The following is a 17,919-nucleotide window of genomic DNA, read 5'->3' as shown; positions in this document are numbered from 1 at the left end:
GAGGTATAGGTTAAAGATACAAATAAGGATGAAAACTGAGTATCAACAGTGACGTTTTTCTAAAAAGTCCATTCAAAATTTCTTATTTTATGTGGAGTTACTATTTTTAAAAGAGGATTTTTTACTGTATTCCATGTCTTAGAGTTAGACACATGAAACAGCTTCACATTGACCAAATAAAAACAAACAAAAAAGAGTCCTGTAACATTCTCCCTTTCCACGTTCCCCCAAAATCTGCTTAAATGCAATTGCTTCTTCACCTTGAGCATGAGCTACCGTTTTGTGGACTATTTGACAAGTGGCAATGTATTTAACGTTACACTAGGGGTCAGTAGTAACCTTTACTTGAGGATACTCATTTTGGAAGTTGTTTTCTTTTAGTCTTTAACATTTACCAAAACTTTTCCCCTTTCAAAGTTACATTTTAATACTGATGGCAACTACATAGTGAAGTTGATGAGTAAGCTGGGTCCACAGATTCTCAAAAATTACCTGTGTCTTCCTAAAACCTTTAACTGGAAGTTTGAATCGGTAATCTTCACGTCTTAGCAACTGGAAAATAATTTCCTGGGGGAAAAACTGCAACGTTTTTTCCTTTGGAGGAACGACCCAACTAGATCCGAGGGTGAAATGTAGCTGATTCATAGTTACCTGAACCTTCATCTGATCTTCTTTCCTCTGCTGCTCCTTTACAGAAGGAGGACAGACACCTCTCGTTCTCATTCCATCTGAACACCCTTTGCTGGCCTGTGGGCTATGGGGTTTGCGTACGTGTAGGAAATGGGAAATGAAAAATATTTATCTATTGCAGCCTGATAGTAGCTAAGCCCTTTCCAGATTTATGTAACTTCCTTCTATTTAGAAAAACGGTGATTATTTCAGTCCTTACCGAGGCTACGGCATTAGTGGCAACCCTGGACGTTATTTACCCCAACAGCATCGTGTACCGTTTGAGTATTTCAAGTGCACGCTCCATTTATTGTTTGAATGCTGCGATATGCTTGCATGCATGTCCAAATGTCTGCTGGCACAAATCTTTATTTTATGTTTGTCTAAACATTTCCTCACTGCAAAGTTGTCGCGTAAACGTCTGCGGGCTTCTAGTGTATTTCTCAAATATGGGACTTTGTGGTAATTTTCTGTAGGAGGACAAGTACCTTTTTTGGTGGAGGAGAACTGTTAGCATACAGTTCTGTATCACTTTTCTACTTGGGAGCACAGATGGCTCGAATGGCAAAACAGCATTTTTTCTGTTCCTAAGGAGGTGTTTGGCCAGTTATTTCTACTGATTTCTATAAATAGCCTGGGCCATGTCAGAACGAGGAAATTTATCAGTGCTTCATCTGATTTTTTTTTTTTTTTTTTTGGTGCGATGTTCAGAGATCTCTGGGGACTGTAAACTGCTGTCATTTAGTTGTAAGAGAGAGCACGGTGAGGGGAGGTACGTTGTGATTTCCTGATATCTCGAAACTCTGAAGCTTTTTCTATTCTAGCAAGCCTTGAACTGAAGAGTACTTTGCTCCTGCGCAGGAATTGGTGAATTAACCACAAGTGATTGTCTGTTCTATTTTTGTGTTCAGAGACTGCAGATTAGCTGTGGCAGCTTGCTTTTATTTATTCTTTGGTACTATACCTCAGACTTGCGGTGTGTCTTTTTTCTGCTAGCTTGGTCTTTGCTTTAGCAGGAACAAAACTTACTGGTGGAAATTGCTGGAGCTGAGGAGTAAAAATGAGTACTACTTTTCTTCAATGTCTCTTTTTTTTTTTTTTTTCCCGTTGGATTTCTGAGGGCCAAATCCAGCAGGCTGAAATCAATCCTGTGAACGAAGCTAGACAGTGCTGTAGCCTTTTGTTATCATCTAAGGAAGAATCATCAGGGAAGTTGAATCACAGATGAAGGAGACCAGTTGGAACTTGAAAGTCTCCTTTGAGCGCCAGGCTGTGGAATTAAAAAAAAATAAATAAAAAACCCAGGAACCCAAATCCCAGTTCCTAATCTATAATGATCTCTTTTTTCTTTCTGCAGGAAACTCGCATTGAAATATCATCCTGATAAAAACCCTGATAATCCAGAGGCAGCAGAAAAATTTAAAGAGATCAATAATGCACACGCAATATTGACCGATGCCACAAAGCGAAACATTTATGATAAGTATGGTTCTCTGGGTCTGTATGTAGCAGAGCAGTTTGGTGAAGAAAATGTGAACACATACTTCGTGCTATCCAGCTGGTGGGCAAAGGTAAATAAAAGTGCAAAGAGAAGTTGTTCTGGATTGGCGTTTGAAACTCTTAAAGAGCTCCATTTGCTAATTGTGCTTGTTCTCACTTTTGGAAATTGCTGAATTTCTGACACCTGGTAATTAACCTTCTCTTACTGTGTTGCAGTCTCTAGTGCAGAAGTATTTTTCTGTTGTCTTTCAGTGAGGCTTATATTACTACGAGAAGCTTGGACCCTTCTAGTGGATTTAAAAGCGATGAGGATTTAGGGGGTGTTCTCTTTGGTAATATCTGCTAAATGATTTTGCAGAACGAGTCCTGACTCTGAACTTGAGCTCACACAGGAGATCCTGTTTAGAAGTGTGCTCACAAACTTACTCAGAGGCTTCCCTGAACAAATGTCACTTCTCCAGCTCTTCTCTGGTTTGAGAGACTCCAGGATATTTGTCCACTTGCCCACCCTTGTTTCTTGTGCAGCAGCAGGAGTATCGCCAGTGTACCAAAGTTACACCGCAGGCTCATGTTTCCTCACAAACGCGTGCAAAAAGCTGTTTGGAAGTATTGCATGCATGCAGTAGATGGAACAGGTACTGTATAGAGGCCTTCTAGGAGTCTTCTGCCAGTACCAAGGAATTACTGGATTTTACTGGACTCAAATTATTTTTAAGTGTAATATGCCTCTATCTTTTCAAGTAATACATTTTAAAATCACCGCATTTACTCAGAAGTGCAAAAAACCTATCCGTTGCACATGACGCATTTCTGATACCGAAATTGTCCAGGCTTTTGCATTGCAGAGTTCAGGTGATTGCAGTCTGCTTGCACAGAAAGTAACAAGTAAAAGACAGCGTGACTACGAAACTGAAGTATGAAACCGTAACTGCACCAACTTACTTGTTTAGTGACATGACCTTGTTCACAGTGCTTTATGGCTGATTAAAACCTTTTCCTAGTCTTGGCATTTCATGAGGGGTTCATTTTTCTACCCTTTGCCAGCATCGTCTCCGTGTCTTGATTCCCTTGCAGTAAGAGAATAGTTCCATCACCGTGCTGGCTTGCTGTTTTTAAAATGAATTTTTTCAAACAGTTACACAGTGACCTGTATGAAGATCTTTAATTTTGCCCGTTGTCACTGTGATAAGCACCTGGCAGACTTGGCTAGCTTTGAGTTGCCTTGCTCGCATGTTGGTAGCGTCTAGCCTCAGCGCCCCAAGCTGCGGCACGGCGAGCTTTGCAGCCGTGCCTACAGCCTTGGGCAGGTCGCAGTCCCTCCTGTGGGTACATCGCGACCTGTGCGCCAGCTGCGATCCGCCCTAAACTATTGTACCTCTGGATTTTAATACAGATACACTTCTTAGACCTGTATCTTCTTCCAGATGTAGCAGAATAGTCCACTTAAACCTAAATTGTAGGAATTCTTCGAGTAAACCAGGTTGGCTGTATTCATCTCGGTGTAAAATGTTGAGAGCTGTAGCCAGTTTTGCACATATTTTTAAATATATCTTGGTGATGAAGTATAAAACTGTAGCTAGAAAGTTCTGTCTCTACATTGCTGTGTTTTTGGTTTCTGGTTTCCATATCAGAGTCTCACAAACTCAGTGGTCGCGGCGTGGTAGGCACAGGTTCTGAATATTTCTTTGTCTTCTGTCCTCTGCAGGCCTTGTTCGTGTCCTGTGGGCTCATCACATTATGCTATTGCTGTTGCTGTCTGTGCTGCTGCTGTAATTGTTGCTGTGGGAAGTGTAAACCCAAACCCCCTGAAGGTGAAGAGCAGGAATACTACGTCTCTCCAGAGGACTTGGAGGCACAGTTGCAGTCAGATGAAAGGGGTAGGTAAAACCACTGAGATTTCTGGAATGACCGCGGCATCGGTCTCTGACCGAGTGCTTAGCGTGCTGGTTAAGGAGCAGCGCTCGCTTTGTAGAGATCAGCGCGGGTCTCGGGCTGTCGGTGATGGTGAGGGAACGCTTGTGGCACAAGAGTTACGTGGGTAGCGCTAACGTGGGAGCTACAGTTGCTGAAAACTCCCGGAGGGTCTTCGTTGAACTTGGGGTCAGCTTCAGAGCAAGGTCACCATCATTTAGCTTCCATCCCACATCGCTGGAGTAACGTTACCAACCAGCCAGATGTGATTCCAGAAAAGGGCTCTTTTACCCCAGAGGACGAGGGGTGTCGAGGCAGTTCTGTTCACTGCGTCAGGCGTAAAAGAAACGGGACCGCTGCCCTAGTAGCTATATCTGATACCGTTTATGAAGATATAATGCTATTTCTGTAGAATTAAACCGATCATTTAAAAAACTGTAGAGCCTTGTGTGTGCTCTGATCATGTTTTTAATGGGCGTTGCTGAACGGTGGGCGAGGATCAGCTGCTCTTACGTGAGGAAGGAAATGTAATACATGTTCCACATGTAGACTTGAGTCGAATGGTATCGTGTGCAGGCTGAAAAACAGCAAATTAACATCAGGCTCTGAGAGGAGTGTAAAATTGTGTTACCAGCGTGTTGCAGGGAGATGTAACTTACGCTTACCAAAACATAGGATGCTGTTTTGTTTTTTTTCTTTTTTTTCCCTGGTGTGCTAAGCCTTTTGTCTCACTTTTCAGAGGCCTCAGACGCACCTATTGTGATACAGCCAGCATCAGCCACAGAGACGACCCAGCTCACAGCTGACTCTCACCCCAGCTACCACACTGATGGATTTAATTAAGTTAAGGAAACACTAATTAGAATGGATAAAAAAAAAAAAAATACATGGCCAACTCAACACTAGAATCATGAACATTAGAAGTAGAGAATGGGGAGGGGGAATAATTCTGCCACAGTAAAAGGCAGCTTTCCAACCTGCCGAAAATATTTTGTAATCCCTTCAGCCTTTTGTCACCTTTCAGTGTCGTATCTCGATGATACGTGAAGTGCTGTAGCATGCAGTATTTAAAGCAGTTTAGCTACGGTCTTATTTGTTTCCTTTTATTTTTTTTTCCTGTTTTTTTTTTTTTTTTTTTTTTTTTTATAGCATGTATGGAGTTATGTTAAATGTCTGTGGTGTAATGTATTGAGTTGTCACAATGTAAGTGTGATGGAGACATTCTGCATTTTAAGCAGCGGTACTGGCCTAAAAATGAGGTTTAAAAGGAAAAAGTTCCCCAGAATCCACCATTCTTCCATACAGCTGAGCTGTCGAAGACCTTTAAAAGTTCATGATTTTCATTTGAGTGCAACAAACCAAATCTTTTATTCCTCCATCTATTCCTGCGTTGTTATCTAAGCAAGTTTACAAAGCCAAGAACCAAAAAATGCCGGTCCTGCAGAGCTGGAATTCTCTTCAATGCTGGTTTTCAGCTTAAATAAATCTACCTTGAAAAGTAAGAAGGGAGAGTTTCCAATCTTTGAACAGTAAATTGATGAACAGCTCTTTATGTGTAAAGCAGTCCTCAGTGACAACGTAACCACAAACTGTAGTTTGTCACAAAACCAACTGTGAATCGGCTTATTTGGTGGCGGCGGTGGGATTTTAACCTCAAGCACAGTTCTGTTTTGGTTTGAGTTCGGTCGTTTTCCTGAAATGCTAAAGACCAAATAGTGCAGCATTTTTTGAATGCATGAGAATCTTAAAGTGAAACTGGTGAATTGGTTTTCACTGAGCAAGTGGGTAAAATGCAGACAGTAACAACAACAGCAAAAATGTTAAAAAAAAAAAAGGGGGGGGGAGTTTTAAAAATTTGTTCTAATAATTTGAGATTCTAATAGACAAATGGGGTATTACGTGTCCTTTTTTAAAAGCTTTTACAATACACTAGCCCTTTAATTTTCTCATGAATATCTCTGTGGAGTACTTAAATGGCTTTTAAGAGCACACCACCTTTGTGTTTCTATTGTATGATTTGCACATTGTCTTACGTTTAGACTTGTTTACACCAGTGTTTTTCTTTTCTTCAGAACAACAATGGGGAAACCATTGAAAGGTTTCCTGTACTATTTTGAAACCAAATCATGTTTGAATATTGCTCTAGAAACTGTGGTTTATTGAGATTTAACTGTTAAAAAAGCGTTCCAGGCAGCTGCGGAATTGCTGGTGTGTTTTGTTGTTAATAACCTTGCTTTAGATGGTACAGAGTCAGGATCTAGAACAGCTACCAGAGACCCTCCACTTGGCACTTTAGCGGTTAATTACAGCCTCTGCAGTTCTGATCTTTACGGTTTTATCTCACAATGCCTCTCCTGTCCTTTGTATCCCCCCTCTCCCCTTTTCGTTTTTCACCTATTTCTGTTGAGAGGCTATTTACAGCCTTCCACCCGCCGTTTGCTTTGAAGGTCTTTCGTGCTGCTCTCTTACGAGATCCAGGGCTTACTTTTGAACGGGGTAAAGCGCTGTCGGTCTGCAAGAAAACCATCAGAAAATGAAGGTGACTCCTGCCAGAGAATCATTCTGAATATATTTTCACGCTATCTTTGCATGAGCTGAAAATGATGGAGCACGTAAAATCTGACGTGAAACCGTGTCAAACACGCTGGGAAGAAGAAAACGTTCTTAACGCGGTCTCAATGCGAAGCGAGGGATGTTTGCAAAATCCGAGTTCCCTGTAGCTGTTGGTACAAGCACATGTTTGTTGCCTGCATGTGAGCTTGTTGCAAATAAGCATGCTTGCGATACCGCGTCAGGTCCCAAAAATTCAAAAAGAAATGTTAGTTTTAATGAACTGGCTAGATTTCAGTAGTCATTTCTTCCTCGTCGATAGTCCTTTTAGACCTGAAACTCGGTGGTTTGCTGGAAGATACTTTGAACTTTTTCTGTCCGGAAGACTCTCTTGGGTGGCCTTGAGGACAGTCGTGTATGATTTGGCTTGAGGTCCTTATTTAATTAAAGTCTTTGTTTGACCCCTTGGAATGAAAAGCAATTTCTAGGCTTGAAAAAATAATGTCACATTGGCTGTCCTTGTAGACTTTGCCTGAAGTCTGTTCTCGACGTTGAGTCGCACGCTGGAATATGCTTGAGTATCTGCAGGCTTTCTCCCCTGAAAACTCACTGGTTAAAATTATCTGCGCAAATTATGTTCTTGGTAAAAAAACCAATAGTGTTAGGGGGGTTTTTGGCTTTGTAAATGAGCGTAGTTGATCAGAGCGACTCAGAACGAGGAAAAGGCTGTTTCCCTTGTGCTGTGGCTTGTTGTACTCCGCGCTAGGTGGGTGACACAGCGCCGGTTGTTCCGCTTGTTGCTCCGCCGCGGAGCAGCCGTGACCCCCAACGTCGGGGGCTGGTCGTCGGTGTTAATTTGGAATAATACTCTATTCCTTAACCCCTCTGGGCTGCTCCCACTGGACTGGAGAGGCTGGCGGGAGGTTGTGGCTCCGGGGAGGTGGGTAAAGCCCCTGGAGCCGCTCCGCAGCTCCTGACATCGGAACCGAAACGTGGGCGGCGAATGGGGACTAGAGGCGATACCGTTACCCGCGTTTCGCACCGCTTGGGAAAAGACGACAGCCAGGACGACTTTGCTGGTTTAGTTCCTGGCTTAGCAAGGCATGGGTTTGAGAGAGACTGCTTTCCTATCAGCTGTGTCTGTGGGTGGTGTGCGACTGGTAAATTAGTCTGTGTGCTGTTACGTGCCAGAACGACGTGTTGGGTGCTCCAAGGGAAACTACTCAGAGGTCCCAGTTACAGAGAATGACGGGAAAACGCGTTTTTAGATGAATATTTATGGGTTTTGAAACGGTTTTAAGTTTGCCCGTGTTACTCTATAATCTCTGAATTTAAGATTATTGTCTATTAATGTAGTTCTTCTTGAACTATATAAGAAAGCTATTTAAACATGGCTTCTTTAAAACAAAACTTGGGTAATTGGAAGATAAGTAGGTTAATGCCCCCTTTTTTTCTGCTCTGGTAGGTAAGGTACAAGAGTACCCCGGGCCCTAACCTGAGTTGCACTGCAAAATGGCCAAGTTGAACCCTAGTAAATGCAAAGTTGTATTGGAAATAATGGTTAAAAATCCAGTGCGGATGAGTGGGCAGTCCTGAGCTTGGGCAGCTGGAGCTGCAGTCTCCCCGCGGGAGCATGGCGTTGCAGGCCCTGCAGCCCCTTCCCTGGCTTACCTGCAGAATGTTTCCTTCCAAAATTAAACCTGAGCGCTGTTGGTCTCTGTTCAGCTTGTTGCCAGAATTAAAACTTGAGCTTTGATTTTTTTGTTTTGTTTCGTTTCGTTTTTGTTTTGTTTCTTAAAAGTTGTATCATTTTTTACAAGTTGCCTGAGACCTCCGTTTCGGTAGTTCGGCCACCTCCACCTAGCTCATCGAACAACCTTTTCAGCACCGATTTTCTTAGCACTTGTAGCTCTTCCCGACGAGGAGGGGTGTCGGGGAGGATCCGATCTGGAGAGCTTCCGCTGGCTGGTGTTAAGGACCACTGACTTTATTCCCGAGCTGCGTTGCGTGGAGAGCCGTTCGTAGCTTAGGGTGAGCAGGGAAAGCCGCTGCCTCGCCGCGGCGAGTGCTCAGGTACCGTCCCCGTCCCTCCTGGCCGCGGCCGAGCTGCTGGAGGAGGAGGAGGAGGAGGAGGAAGAGGAGGAGGTGCCGGACCTGACCCACGGTGCCCCGTCCTCCCTGGGGATGGGGAAATCCCCCACGCACTGTAATACAACGAATTGTACGCTTCACTTGAAGTGAATGAAGGGGTGTTGCACCCGTTAAATGCCAGTTTCATTTTGTTAGTGATGTTTGTAGGAAATTCTTAAATATTTATCTGTATATAAATTCGTTTATGTAAACCTCAGTGGCGTCCGATAGGGTGTAGATTTCTGCTGATTCCACGCAGTGATGTTTTAGAGCCATGTTACCTTTTTAGTCTTATTTTTAGATTTGTAATATTTTTAAACTGCTTTAGATATTAGTGCTCATAGTGTTCTTAAAATGTGATGCTCTTCGAGGTTTGGGTGAGCACAGCCTGCAGTCCGAACAGAAACAACGGCTCGAGCGCGGTACCGAGAAACACCCGGTCCTGCAGCGGGGCTGTGGTCGGGGGAGCGCGGTTTCCAAACCCCTTCGTGTCAGCCTAGAAACACTACAGGTGTCACCAGGGCAGGAGCCTGACCGAAAAGAGATTCCTGTCCCGTCTATAAAGCGGTTGTGTCGCGGGGCGTAGAGGGACACCAGCCTGCTTTTGCGGGGGTGATATCGGCGCATTTCTACTGGATGCACTCCTTGAGAGAGGTACCCGCTTTTCTCGACCGCTTCCTGCCCTTCGTCTGTCCGGTGCCCTTCGGTGTTCCTGACGTTTCCAGATAATTTAGGAAATGTGTTTGTGCCGCAGGTTTTCTACCCGATGCGACTGGATATTGGCATCGTGTTTAGCGGGAGGCTCTGGCAAGGTGGTCAGGGAGGCTTTTGCAGCCCCCACCTCGTGTTAATAATTCTGGATGCTGTTTAACTACACCTTAATCTTAGAGCACTGAAACGGAACCCCCCCAGTACAAGTGTTTATAGTGTAAGGTCGGTATAAACTTAACACGCTTAATTATTTGATGCTGCTTCTCTGTATTATAGTGGAAATCATCTAGTTTGTAGTGTATCATTACACCAACAACTGCTTAAAATACCTTGAAAGAAACGGAACCGATAGCTAACAGCGTGGCAGGAGATCTGTCAGCGTTCAAGTCCTGCAAGAACCGTGGTCTGCTCCGCGCCCTGCCCCGGGAGGCTTGCGTGCTCTCTGGGCCTCGGCGAGACTGAAATTCCCGCGGCCTTGCCGAGAAGACGCTTTCTTTACAAGAAGAAACCGCGGGAGGGAAGCTGTCTGTCTTTGACATTTGCAGAAGCCAAATGCCATACATCTGGAAGACAAACCTTCATTTGGAAATCAAATGCCGACGTTACATGCGCAGTTAATTTTGTTGTTAAAAGGAGAGATGCTGGGAATTTCTGGTGGTTATATATATATATATGTATATGTGTAGAGGAAGCTCTTATATAAAATGGCCATTCATTCTCGAGTGCTGTTGTCTTCTCTGCTCCCTTTCCCCGCAGCCAGCCATGTGGGTGTACTCTTGCAGTCTGCGAGCGGTTGCTTCTCGTACCCTTCCAAAAATTGTACCATCTGCTTGAACTCTGCCAGCCGCCCCTTGTCCCCGGCCCCTCCGGCCGGAGCCGGGCTTTGCCTGCTCCAGTTTTCCTTCGGAGGAAGGGAGGGAAACCCCAGGATAACGAGGAGGGCAAGGGGCCATCTCTGGACTGACTTGGACTGGCGCGGGCTGGTACGTGGGGCGTTTTAAACGCGGTCGATGCGCTCATCGCTGGAGGTGTGATAGAACGCGTTGATTTGGGGTTTTTTTCCTTATTCTACTTGTCACCCCCTTGTACTCTCCCAGGCGGGACTCGGCGAGCCCAGAGAGCAAGGTCCAAACCCGCGCTGTAGGCTTTGGATTGCGGCATCGTGTGTGTGTATGTATGTATATATGCAGATATGTATATATTTATACAACAGGTGTGCACCTAGTACTTGCTGCTGTTCTTTCTTTGGTGGTAAAAACATGAAATTTGGCTCAAAGTACTGCTAGGAACTCTCAGCCAGGCAAGCGGGAGGTGAGAGTTTTGTGTGTCCGGAACTGTGTTTTCTCCTTTCAGCTGCAGGGGAAGAAACCAAACAGGATCCGTCGGGTTAAGTGAGCGGTGAGGGAAAGGGCGGAAGGCTCCTGTTGTATAAACACGCGGGAGGTACAAGCGGGAGAGCCGTGCTGCTGGAGAAGGAAAAGCCGTCTCCTCCTCCCAGGGCCTCCCCTCCTTGCTCGAGTGAGTTTACGCTTGAACGATGTGCCGTGTTTGCCCAGTCCCGTCCCGTTTCTCCATTTACGGTGCTTGCAGGTTGGATCGGTAAGGACTTGGAGCTCCTAACGCCGTGGTCAGGCGGTGCTCTGTGGCCAGCGTGCGTGCGAGTACCACCACATCGCTTCTAGTCGTGCCGGGCCTACGCAGCGCCGGGGGGTTCTGCTTCACGGCAAAAACGGGGGAATTTTGGGGGGGATTCCTGCGTCGCTTACACGTTCGACGTTCTGGTCGTGGCCGGTCGCGGTGGATGAACTCTGAGGTTTTCCCGGGTGTTTCCTCGCCTGGATGCGTGCAGCCGGAGCCGACGGCTGTCATTCCTGCCTCCGCTCGTCCCCACCTTCGCCCGCGTTTCTGGGGCTGGGTGTGGGTGGTTTGGTTTGTGTTATCCCAGACATCTCGATATTCGTTTTTTGCATGTGAGCAAGGCCCTGAACTACGTAATTCGTCACGGGGTTTGGTTGTGGTGGCCTCTTTATGGAGCCTGAGGGAGCCGAGGACGCCGGGAGGGAAGGCGTTTTGCATTTGCACTGTACTTCAACTCGGGCGGGGGGGGGGGGGGGGGGAGCCCGTCTTTAAAAAAGAAAAAAAAAGAAAAAAAAACCAAACCACAATCGAAGTATAAATGCATCTGAAAAGCAATTATAATATAGACATATATATATTTTGTTATGTTACTAAAGGACCATACTTTGAATTGTATGTAAGTAGATGTGGCTGTCTGAACTTTGTGGATTGTAACACTCGATACTACTGAGCTCCTGTACATACACGCAGTTACGGCAGAAGGAATTATTTTATGTTTTAGCATGGTAATTTGTGTATCGTATGTCTGAATATAAACTAAAATAAAGATTGCTAAGTTATCTGAAACCACTGTTGTAAAATAAATGTTTTCAATGCAGAAAGGGCCATCGGCTTTTTCTTTCCTTACCTGCGGGCTGGAACTGGTCGCAAGAGGAGGGGTCTGCCGCGGGCCGAGGCGGGGGAGTCTCCTGTCCCCTGCTGTCCCCTGGCCGGGGGCGTCGCGCTGCACGGCCGCTCCGCGGGCGCGGGACCCTGCCGCAGGGACCGCAACCGCTGCCTGCTGCGCCCGCCACGGAGCCCCCGGCATTTTTTGAGCATTCAAGGCACCTTTATACGATGCCGGACCGCGGCAGGGATTTGGGGTGTAAATTCGTGTTAGAGCGGCCAGGCGGTGCGAGAAACGATGGCAGGGCGCCGGGGAAGGGGCGGCCGCTCCGGCCTCGGTGGACGTCTGTCTGTTTGCAGTAAAAACACCCTTTTCTGAAGAAGCTCACGTTGTCGGAGGCTGGTTTTGCTCCTGGTGTTGCCAGTGGAGAGACAGAAGCAAAGGCGAGTGGCAGATGTGCCGAAGGCTGCTACGGGACTGGTTTCCAGGCCAAGGCGGGGAGCGAGGCAGCGTAAATCTGAGCCCCGCGCCCGGGTCTGCAGTGGGCGAAAGCTGCCCTGGCTGCACGGTGGCACCAGCGGCTTCTAGGGCCCGTACGGCTTCCCCGGGATCGGCCGTTTTGAAGAGGTTAATTCCATGCTTGATGGAAATCCGCTGGAAGGAGGTAAGCAGTTTCTTAACTTCTTTCTGAACTGTGCTCAGCGCTGGGCCCCGCACCCCAAGGTGGCCATGGAGGGGCTGGAGCGTGGCCAGAGCAGGGCAGCGAGGCTGGGGCAGGGGCTGGAGCACAAGGCTGGGGAGGAGCGGCTGGGGGAGCTGGGGGGGCTCAGCCTGGAGAAGAGGAGGCTGAGGGGAGCCCTCATCGCTCTCTGCAACGGCCTGAAAGGAGGCTGGAGCCGGGGGGGTCGGTCTCTGCTCCCCAGGAACAAGCGATGGGACGAGAGGGAACGGCCTCAAGCTGCGCCAGGGCAGGGTTGGGTTGGGTATGGGGAAAAACTTCTTCACCAAAGGGCTGCCAGGCCCTGGCCCAGGCTGCCCAGGGCAGGGGCTGAGTCCCCGTCCCTGGGGGATTTAAAAGCCGGGAGATGTGGTGCCTGGGGACATGGGTTAGCGGTGGCCTTGGCAGCGCTGGGTTAGCGGTGGGACTCGATGATCTTAAAGGGCTTTTCCAACCCAAACGATTCTGTGACTCTAAGCACAAAATGGTGATGTTTCAACGTAGCCAGGGGCTGCGCCCAGCCCCGCTCCAACCCCTCGCCTTGCGGGATGCTTCCCCGGGCGCAGCTGCCTCCGGCCGCCCTCGCCTCGTGCCGAAGCCGAGTTGTGTCCTGGAGCCACCGCGTCAGGGCGCATCGGTGGTTTTGGGCAGCGGCGCTGAGAACTAAGGAAGGGCTCCCGTGGCGCCGTGCCCTGCCGGGGGTTATCCGTGCCGGGGGTTATCCGTGCCGGGGGTTATCCGTGCCGGGGGATGCCTGGCAGGAGCGCAGGCAGGGTGCAGCGAGCAAAACGCGCCCGCTGGCAGCCTGAGGTTGGAAACAGCCGAGCTGAGCAGGGACCGTTTCGGCTGCCTTTTGCTGGGAAAGGCATCCCATCATCGGCCACCTTCTGGCCGTGGGTGCTGAGGGATGGGGCGTGCTGGGTCCGGCTGTTCCTATAAAGTGACACTTTCTGTTGGAGACTTTTAGTTATTTTTTTTTAATTGGCTGTTTCCCCCTCATAACAAATTAAACCCCTTTCCCTTGGGGTTTGTATCATGGGCTACTCGTGTGTATGAATCTCATCTTCACCCCAACTTGCGATGGAACCCGGCACCTGCATACAGCCGCTGTGTGCCTTCGATTTCCCATCGCTTTGAAACCCTAAATACAAACGGGGGCCCCCGTGCCGCCGGCCGAAGGATGCTCTGCCTGCGCGCCCGGAGCGTGCCCTGCCTCTGCCTGCCGGCGGCGTGGCCTCGGCTCATCCCGGCCGGCACAGGCTGGGAATTGCGCTCTTGGGGACCGTGGGAGCGAGGTTCTCTGCTGCTGGGGCAGAGAAGACCCCAGGGGAAGGCAGGGTCAGGCTGGGCCGGGTTCACAAAGCCAAGCCAAAGCTGTTCACTTCGGGCACGTGTCCCTCGTCGGCACCTCCTTCCCCGCGCTCTTGTCTCGGCACGGTCTCATCTTTTATCCTGATTTCTGTCCTAACCCCACAAGTCGCCGCTCCCTCGGTGCCCCCTCTCCCATGTCCCCGGGTGCCAGAGGTCCTGTCTGTCCCTGTGCCCGCCCCCGCTCGGTCACCCAGCTCCCGCTGGCCATGGGCAGGGGATGCTGAAGCCCCCGCGATTTCCAGGGGCCCCCGGGACGCTTTTGCTCCTTCCCCCGGGGGCTGCAGCAGAGCAAACCCTCCCGCCACGATGGTCTGTGCCTGGGAGCCTTCCCCAGCTCCAGTCTCGCCCCAGCGCTGCCGCCCAGCCCCACGCCGGCGGCACGAGCAGGGTCTGCGTTTGCAGGAGGGGGATTGAGGCCATGGGGGTCCGTGCCCCAGCGCAGGGCCCAGAGGGAGGGGGCCCGGAGCCCTGGGGGGGCTGCGATGCTCTTGCTGCTGATGCACAGCGGGAAAGCTCCCAGGCGGACGCTCCTCTTCCTCCCAGAGCCACCGAGCTCAGGTTTCGTTAAGCCTTGTCCCAAACCGCCGGCTGTGACACCGAAAGGCGCAGGCTTGCTGCGAGGCCGGGAAGCGGCGGCTTTCGGAGCCGTTCACAGCGATGCTGGAGGAGGAAAAGCCCCGGCTGGGTCTCGGGGCGCAGCTCCCAGCCTGGGGCTCGGAGCGAACCCCCTTCGTCAAAGCCGTGTCTGCCCCGGGAGGGCTCTGCTCCAGCCGGAGCTCGCCGGCACCCGCGGACGGTGCCGGATCCCTCGCGGCGCAGGAGCCACCAGCGCCTGCCAAGCCGCCGTCCCCAGCGCGGCGTCCCGGAGAGAATCGTCCCCTCCAGCCCCCGTGGGTGGGCCCGCAGGCCCGGCTGTGCCCCACTCGTGTCCCGGGTCGCTCCTGAGCACTTGTCCTGCCTTAGGCTGCTGCCGGCAGCCTGCAAGCAGCAGCAATCTGCCTCCTCCTCCTCCTCCCACCAGGTCTGGGGGCCTCGGCTCGGCCGGTCCCAGCCCCCCCTCCTGCCCCAGCGCGGCCCCAGCTTCCCAGGGAGGGTGAAAAGTGCTTCTGAGCTGCTGCGCCTGCCTCAGGCTGAGTGCGATTGCCTCTGGTTTAACAAACTCTTCCTCCCTTCCCTTGCAGTAATTACTGCTTTTATGTGTTCCTTACCTTTTGTTTTATAATGGGAGAAAAATGTACCTTTAGAGGAAAAAGGAAAAACCCAGCCCACAAAGCGATCAGGGTGCGTTAGGAGTGCGAGGAGCAGCTTTGTCCCAGGTAACCGCCTGCTTCAGAGAAGATCGGACTTGGTTTGGGAGACCCGGGGCTGCTCTCCGGGATATTTGTGTTTGCCGGCCCTGGAGCTGCTGCTAGCGCAGCCCTGGAAGGAGGATGAGGGTGAGGGCTCTGGGTCCCTGTGGGATGGTGGTGTCTGGCTGCGTGGGCGATGGGCTCGTGGGTGATGGTGATGGGCTCACGGGTGGTGGCGATGGGCTCATGGGTGAGGGTCATGGGCTCGGGTGATGGTCATGGGTGATGGCAATGGGCTCATGGGTGATGGTCATGGGTGAGGGCAATGGGCTTGTGGGTGAGGGCAATGGGCTTGGGTGTGATGGTCATGGGCTCGTGGGTGATGGTCATGGGCTCACGGGTGATGGCGTTGGGCTCACAAGTGATGGTGATGGGCTTGGGTGATGGTGATGGGTGATGGTGATGGGCTCGTGGGTGAGGGTGATGGGCTTGGGTGATGGTCATGGGCTCACGGATGATGGTGATGGGCTTGTGGGTGGTGGCAATGGGCTTGTGGGTAAGGGTGATGGGCTCAGGTGATGGTCATGGGTGATGGTGATGGGCTCGTGGATGATGGTCATGGGTGAGGGCAGTGGGCTCGTGGGTGAGGGCAATGGGCTCGTGGGTGATGGTCATGGGCTCACGGGTGACGGCAATGGGCTTGGGTGATGGTCATGGATGATGGTGATGGGCTCGTGGGTGAGGGTGATGGGCTTGGGTGATGGTCATGGGCTCATGGGTGATGGGCTCGGGTGATGGTCATGGGTGATGGCGATGGGCTCACGGGTGATGGTGATCACTCACGGGGGATGGCGATGTGCTCATGACGATCACTCACGGGTGCCACCGATCCCTCACAGGCTGCCGATGGGCTGTGGTGGGACACGACCACCCGTGCCACATCCCAACCGACTCAAGGCCCTCTCACAGGACCCACCGCCAGCCCCTCTGCAGCGCGTGCTGCCCCGTCCCGACGCCGGCGGCTCTTTGTGCAACCTCCCTTCTTATCGTCCAGCTGATGGTGGGTTTTCACGTGTGTGCACGCGTGTCCACATCCGCACACGTGTGTGTCCCATGCTCCTGCGGCACGAGCCGCACCACTCCGAGCATTTTATGCTGGTGCCTTTCACCCAGGGATGCATCTGGGATTGCTCCGGTGTTTTTTGGGGTGACCTGGTTTAGGTCCATGGGTGGCGGTAGGGACCGAGCAGCTCTGGGAGGGGAAAGGATGCTCGGTACCCACGGTTACCAAGCATTCCCAAACCCTCTGAATGAATCCAGAGGGCTCAAAAAAAATCAGGGATAGCCGCTCCGGGGGAAGCAGAGGAAAGGGTCGGCTTTGCCGTTCCCGTGGGATGGGGAAGCACAAGAGCACGGCAGCGGGGCAGGTGCGAGGGCGACTTTAATGCACAACAGCGAGAGCAACGCGCGGGACGCGGCGACGGGGACCCTGCCGAGCAAGGCCGGGGCGGGGGGTCCCTGGGCACGGCTCCGGCCCCCCGGCACCCCCCCAACCCTCCGCTCTGCCACGGCCGCTCGCTCCGGGGTCGGTCTTCTTCATCCTCCCTCATTTTCCTATACTCTGCAGCAAGAGCTTATTGCTGAGCGCCTTCTGGGCCAGTCTCTCCTCCCGGGACATCTCCAGGAACTCGCGCAGGAGGTGGAAGGTGAGATCCAGCGAGTTGGGTTTGCCGTCTCGCCTCTTGCCGGTTTGCAGCGCCCGTGGGGCGCGAGGGGCCGGGGTGGGCTCTGCCCCACGGGGCTGGCACAGTCTTTGGGGCTGGGGGCCGGCGGCGGGGACCGGGGGTCGCGGGGCTCCCGGCCAAGGCTCCCAGGTGGGTTGGGGGGCCAGGGTGAGCCTGCGGGCCGGGCCCCGAGGCCACTGCAGGGGCGAGCAGGTCTCCGAGGGCAGGAAGAGCAGGACGAGGACGGAGGCAGCCGAAATCATCCTGACCCGCATCGCAGCCGCTCCGGGGCCAAACGCCTGCAAGAGCCCCCCCCAACCCCACCCCGGACCCCCACATCCCCCCCCGCTGCGGTCAGGGGGGCACCCGAGGGGCTTCGCCCCATGGGGGGACCCCCGCCCAGGGATGATGGGGCCCTCTGGGCAGAGAGCCCCTTGGGATGGGACCCCCGGGGATGGAGACCCCCCCCGGCAGGTGGGACCCCCCCTCCCCTGTCCCTGGAACAGGACCCTCCTGGGGACAGGGCCCCCCCGGGGGCTGGAACCTCCCACCCGGGGCTGGACCCCCCCTGCTCCCGGGATGGGATGCCCCCCCCCCCGGGCATGGGACACCCTTGGCCGCTGGGACGGGGACCCCCCCCCCCGGAATCTGGGACCCCCGGGATCTGGGACGGGACCCCCCCCGGGGATGGGACCCCCCCGGGATCCGAGACCCTCGGGCGCCCCCGGGGCCGGGACACCCCCCCAAGCCGGCCGTGGGACCCCGGCACCCCCGGGAGCGGCCCCCCTCCCCCGGCCGGGGCTCGGGGGGGGCCGTCTGTCCGTCTGTCCCGCCGTCCCTCTGTCCCGCCGCCGCTCACCGCTCGCCGCCGCTCCGCCCGCC

The 17,919-nt window shown here is 52.0% G+C and overlaps 2 protein-coding genes across 3 annotated transcripts in view; one reads left to right on the top strand and one right to left on the bottom strand.

Moving 5' to 3' along the window:
- The window catches only part of DNAJC5 (DnaJ heat shock protein family (Hsp40) member C5), a 28,725-nt gene extending 22,850 nt beyond the window's left edge, over positions 1-5,875 (top strand). For both annotated transcript variants that reach the window (XM_082325533.1, XM_082325534.1), the window contains exons 4-6: positions 2,027-2,240; positions 3,875-4,046; positions 4,820-5,875. In XM_082325533.1, the coding sequence (XP_082181659.1) occupies positions 2,027-2,240; positions 3,875-4,046; positions 4,820-4,923 (490 nt within the window). In that variant the 3' untranslated portion in view covers positions 4,924-5,875. The remainder of the gene's footprint in view (positions 1-2,026; positions 2,241-3,874; positions 4,047-4,819) is intronic.
- An 11,044-nt stretch (positions 5,876-16,919) lies between these two features.
- Positions 16,920-17,312, bottom strand: LOC309596937 (uncharacterized protein; the record flags this gene model as incomplete). Its single annotated transcript, XM_082325702.1, has 1 exon — positions 16,920-17,312. The coding sequence occupies one exon, from the start codon at positions 17,310-17,312 to the stop codon at positions 16,920-16,922; it is 393 nt and encodes a 130-aa protein (XP_082181828.1).
- Positions 17,313-17,919: the final 607 nt, after the last annotated feature.

Source organism: Platalea leucorodia (genome assembly GCF_965183815.1).
Source record: "Platalea leucorodia genome assembly, chromosome: 13".
Classification (NCBI taxonomy): domain Eukaryota; kingdom Metazoa; phylum Chordata; class Aves; order Pelecaniformes; family Threskiornithidae; genus Platalea; species Platalea leucorodia.
The sequence above is the reverse complement of the archived record's forward strand: the minus strand, read 5'-3'. Positions and strand labels throughout refer to the sequence as shown.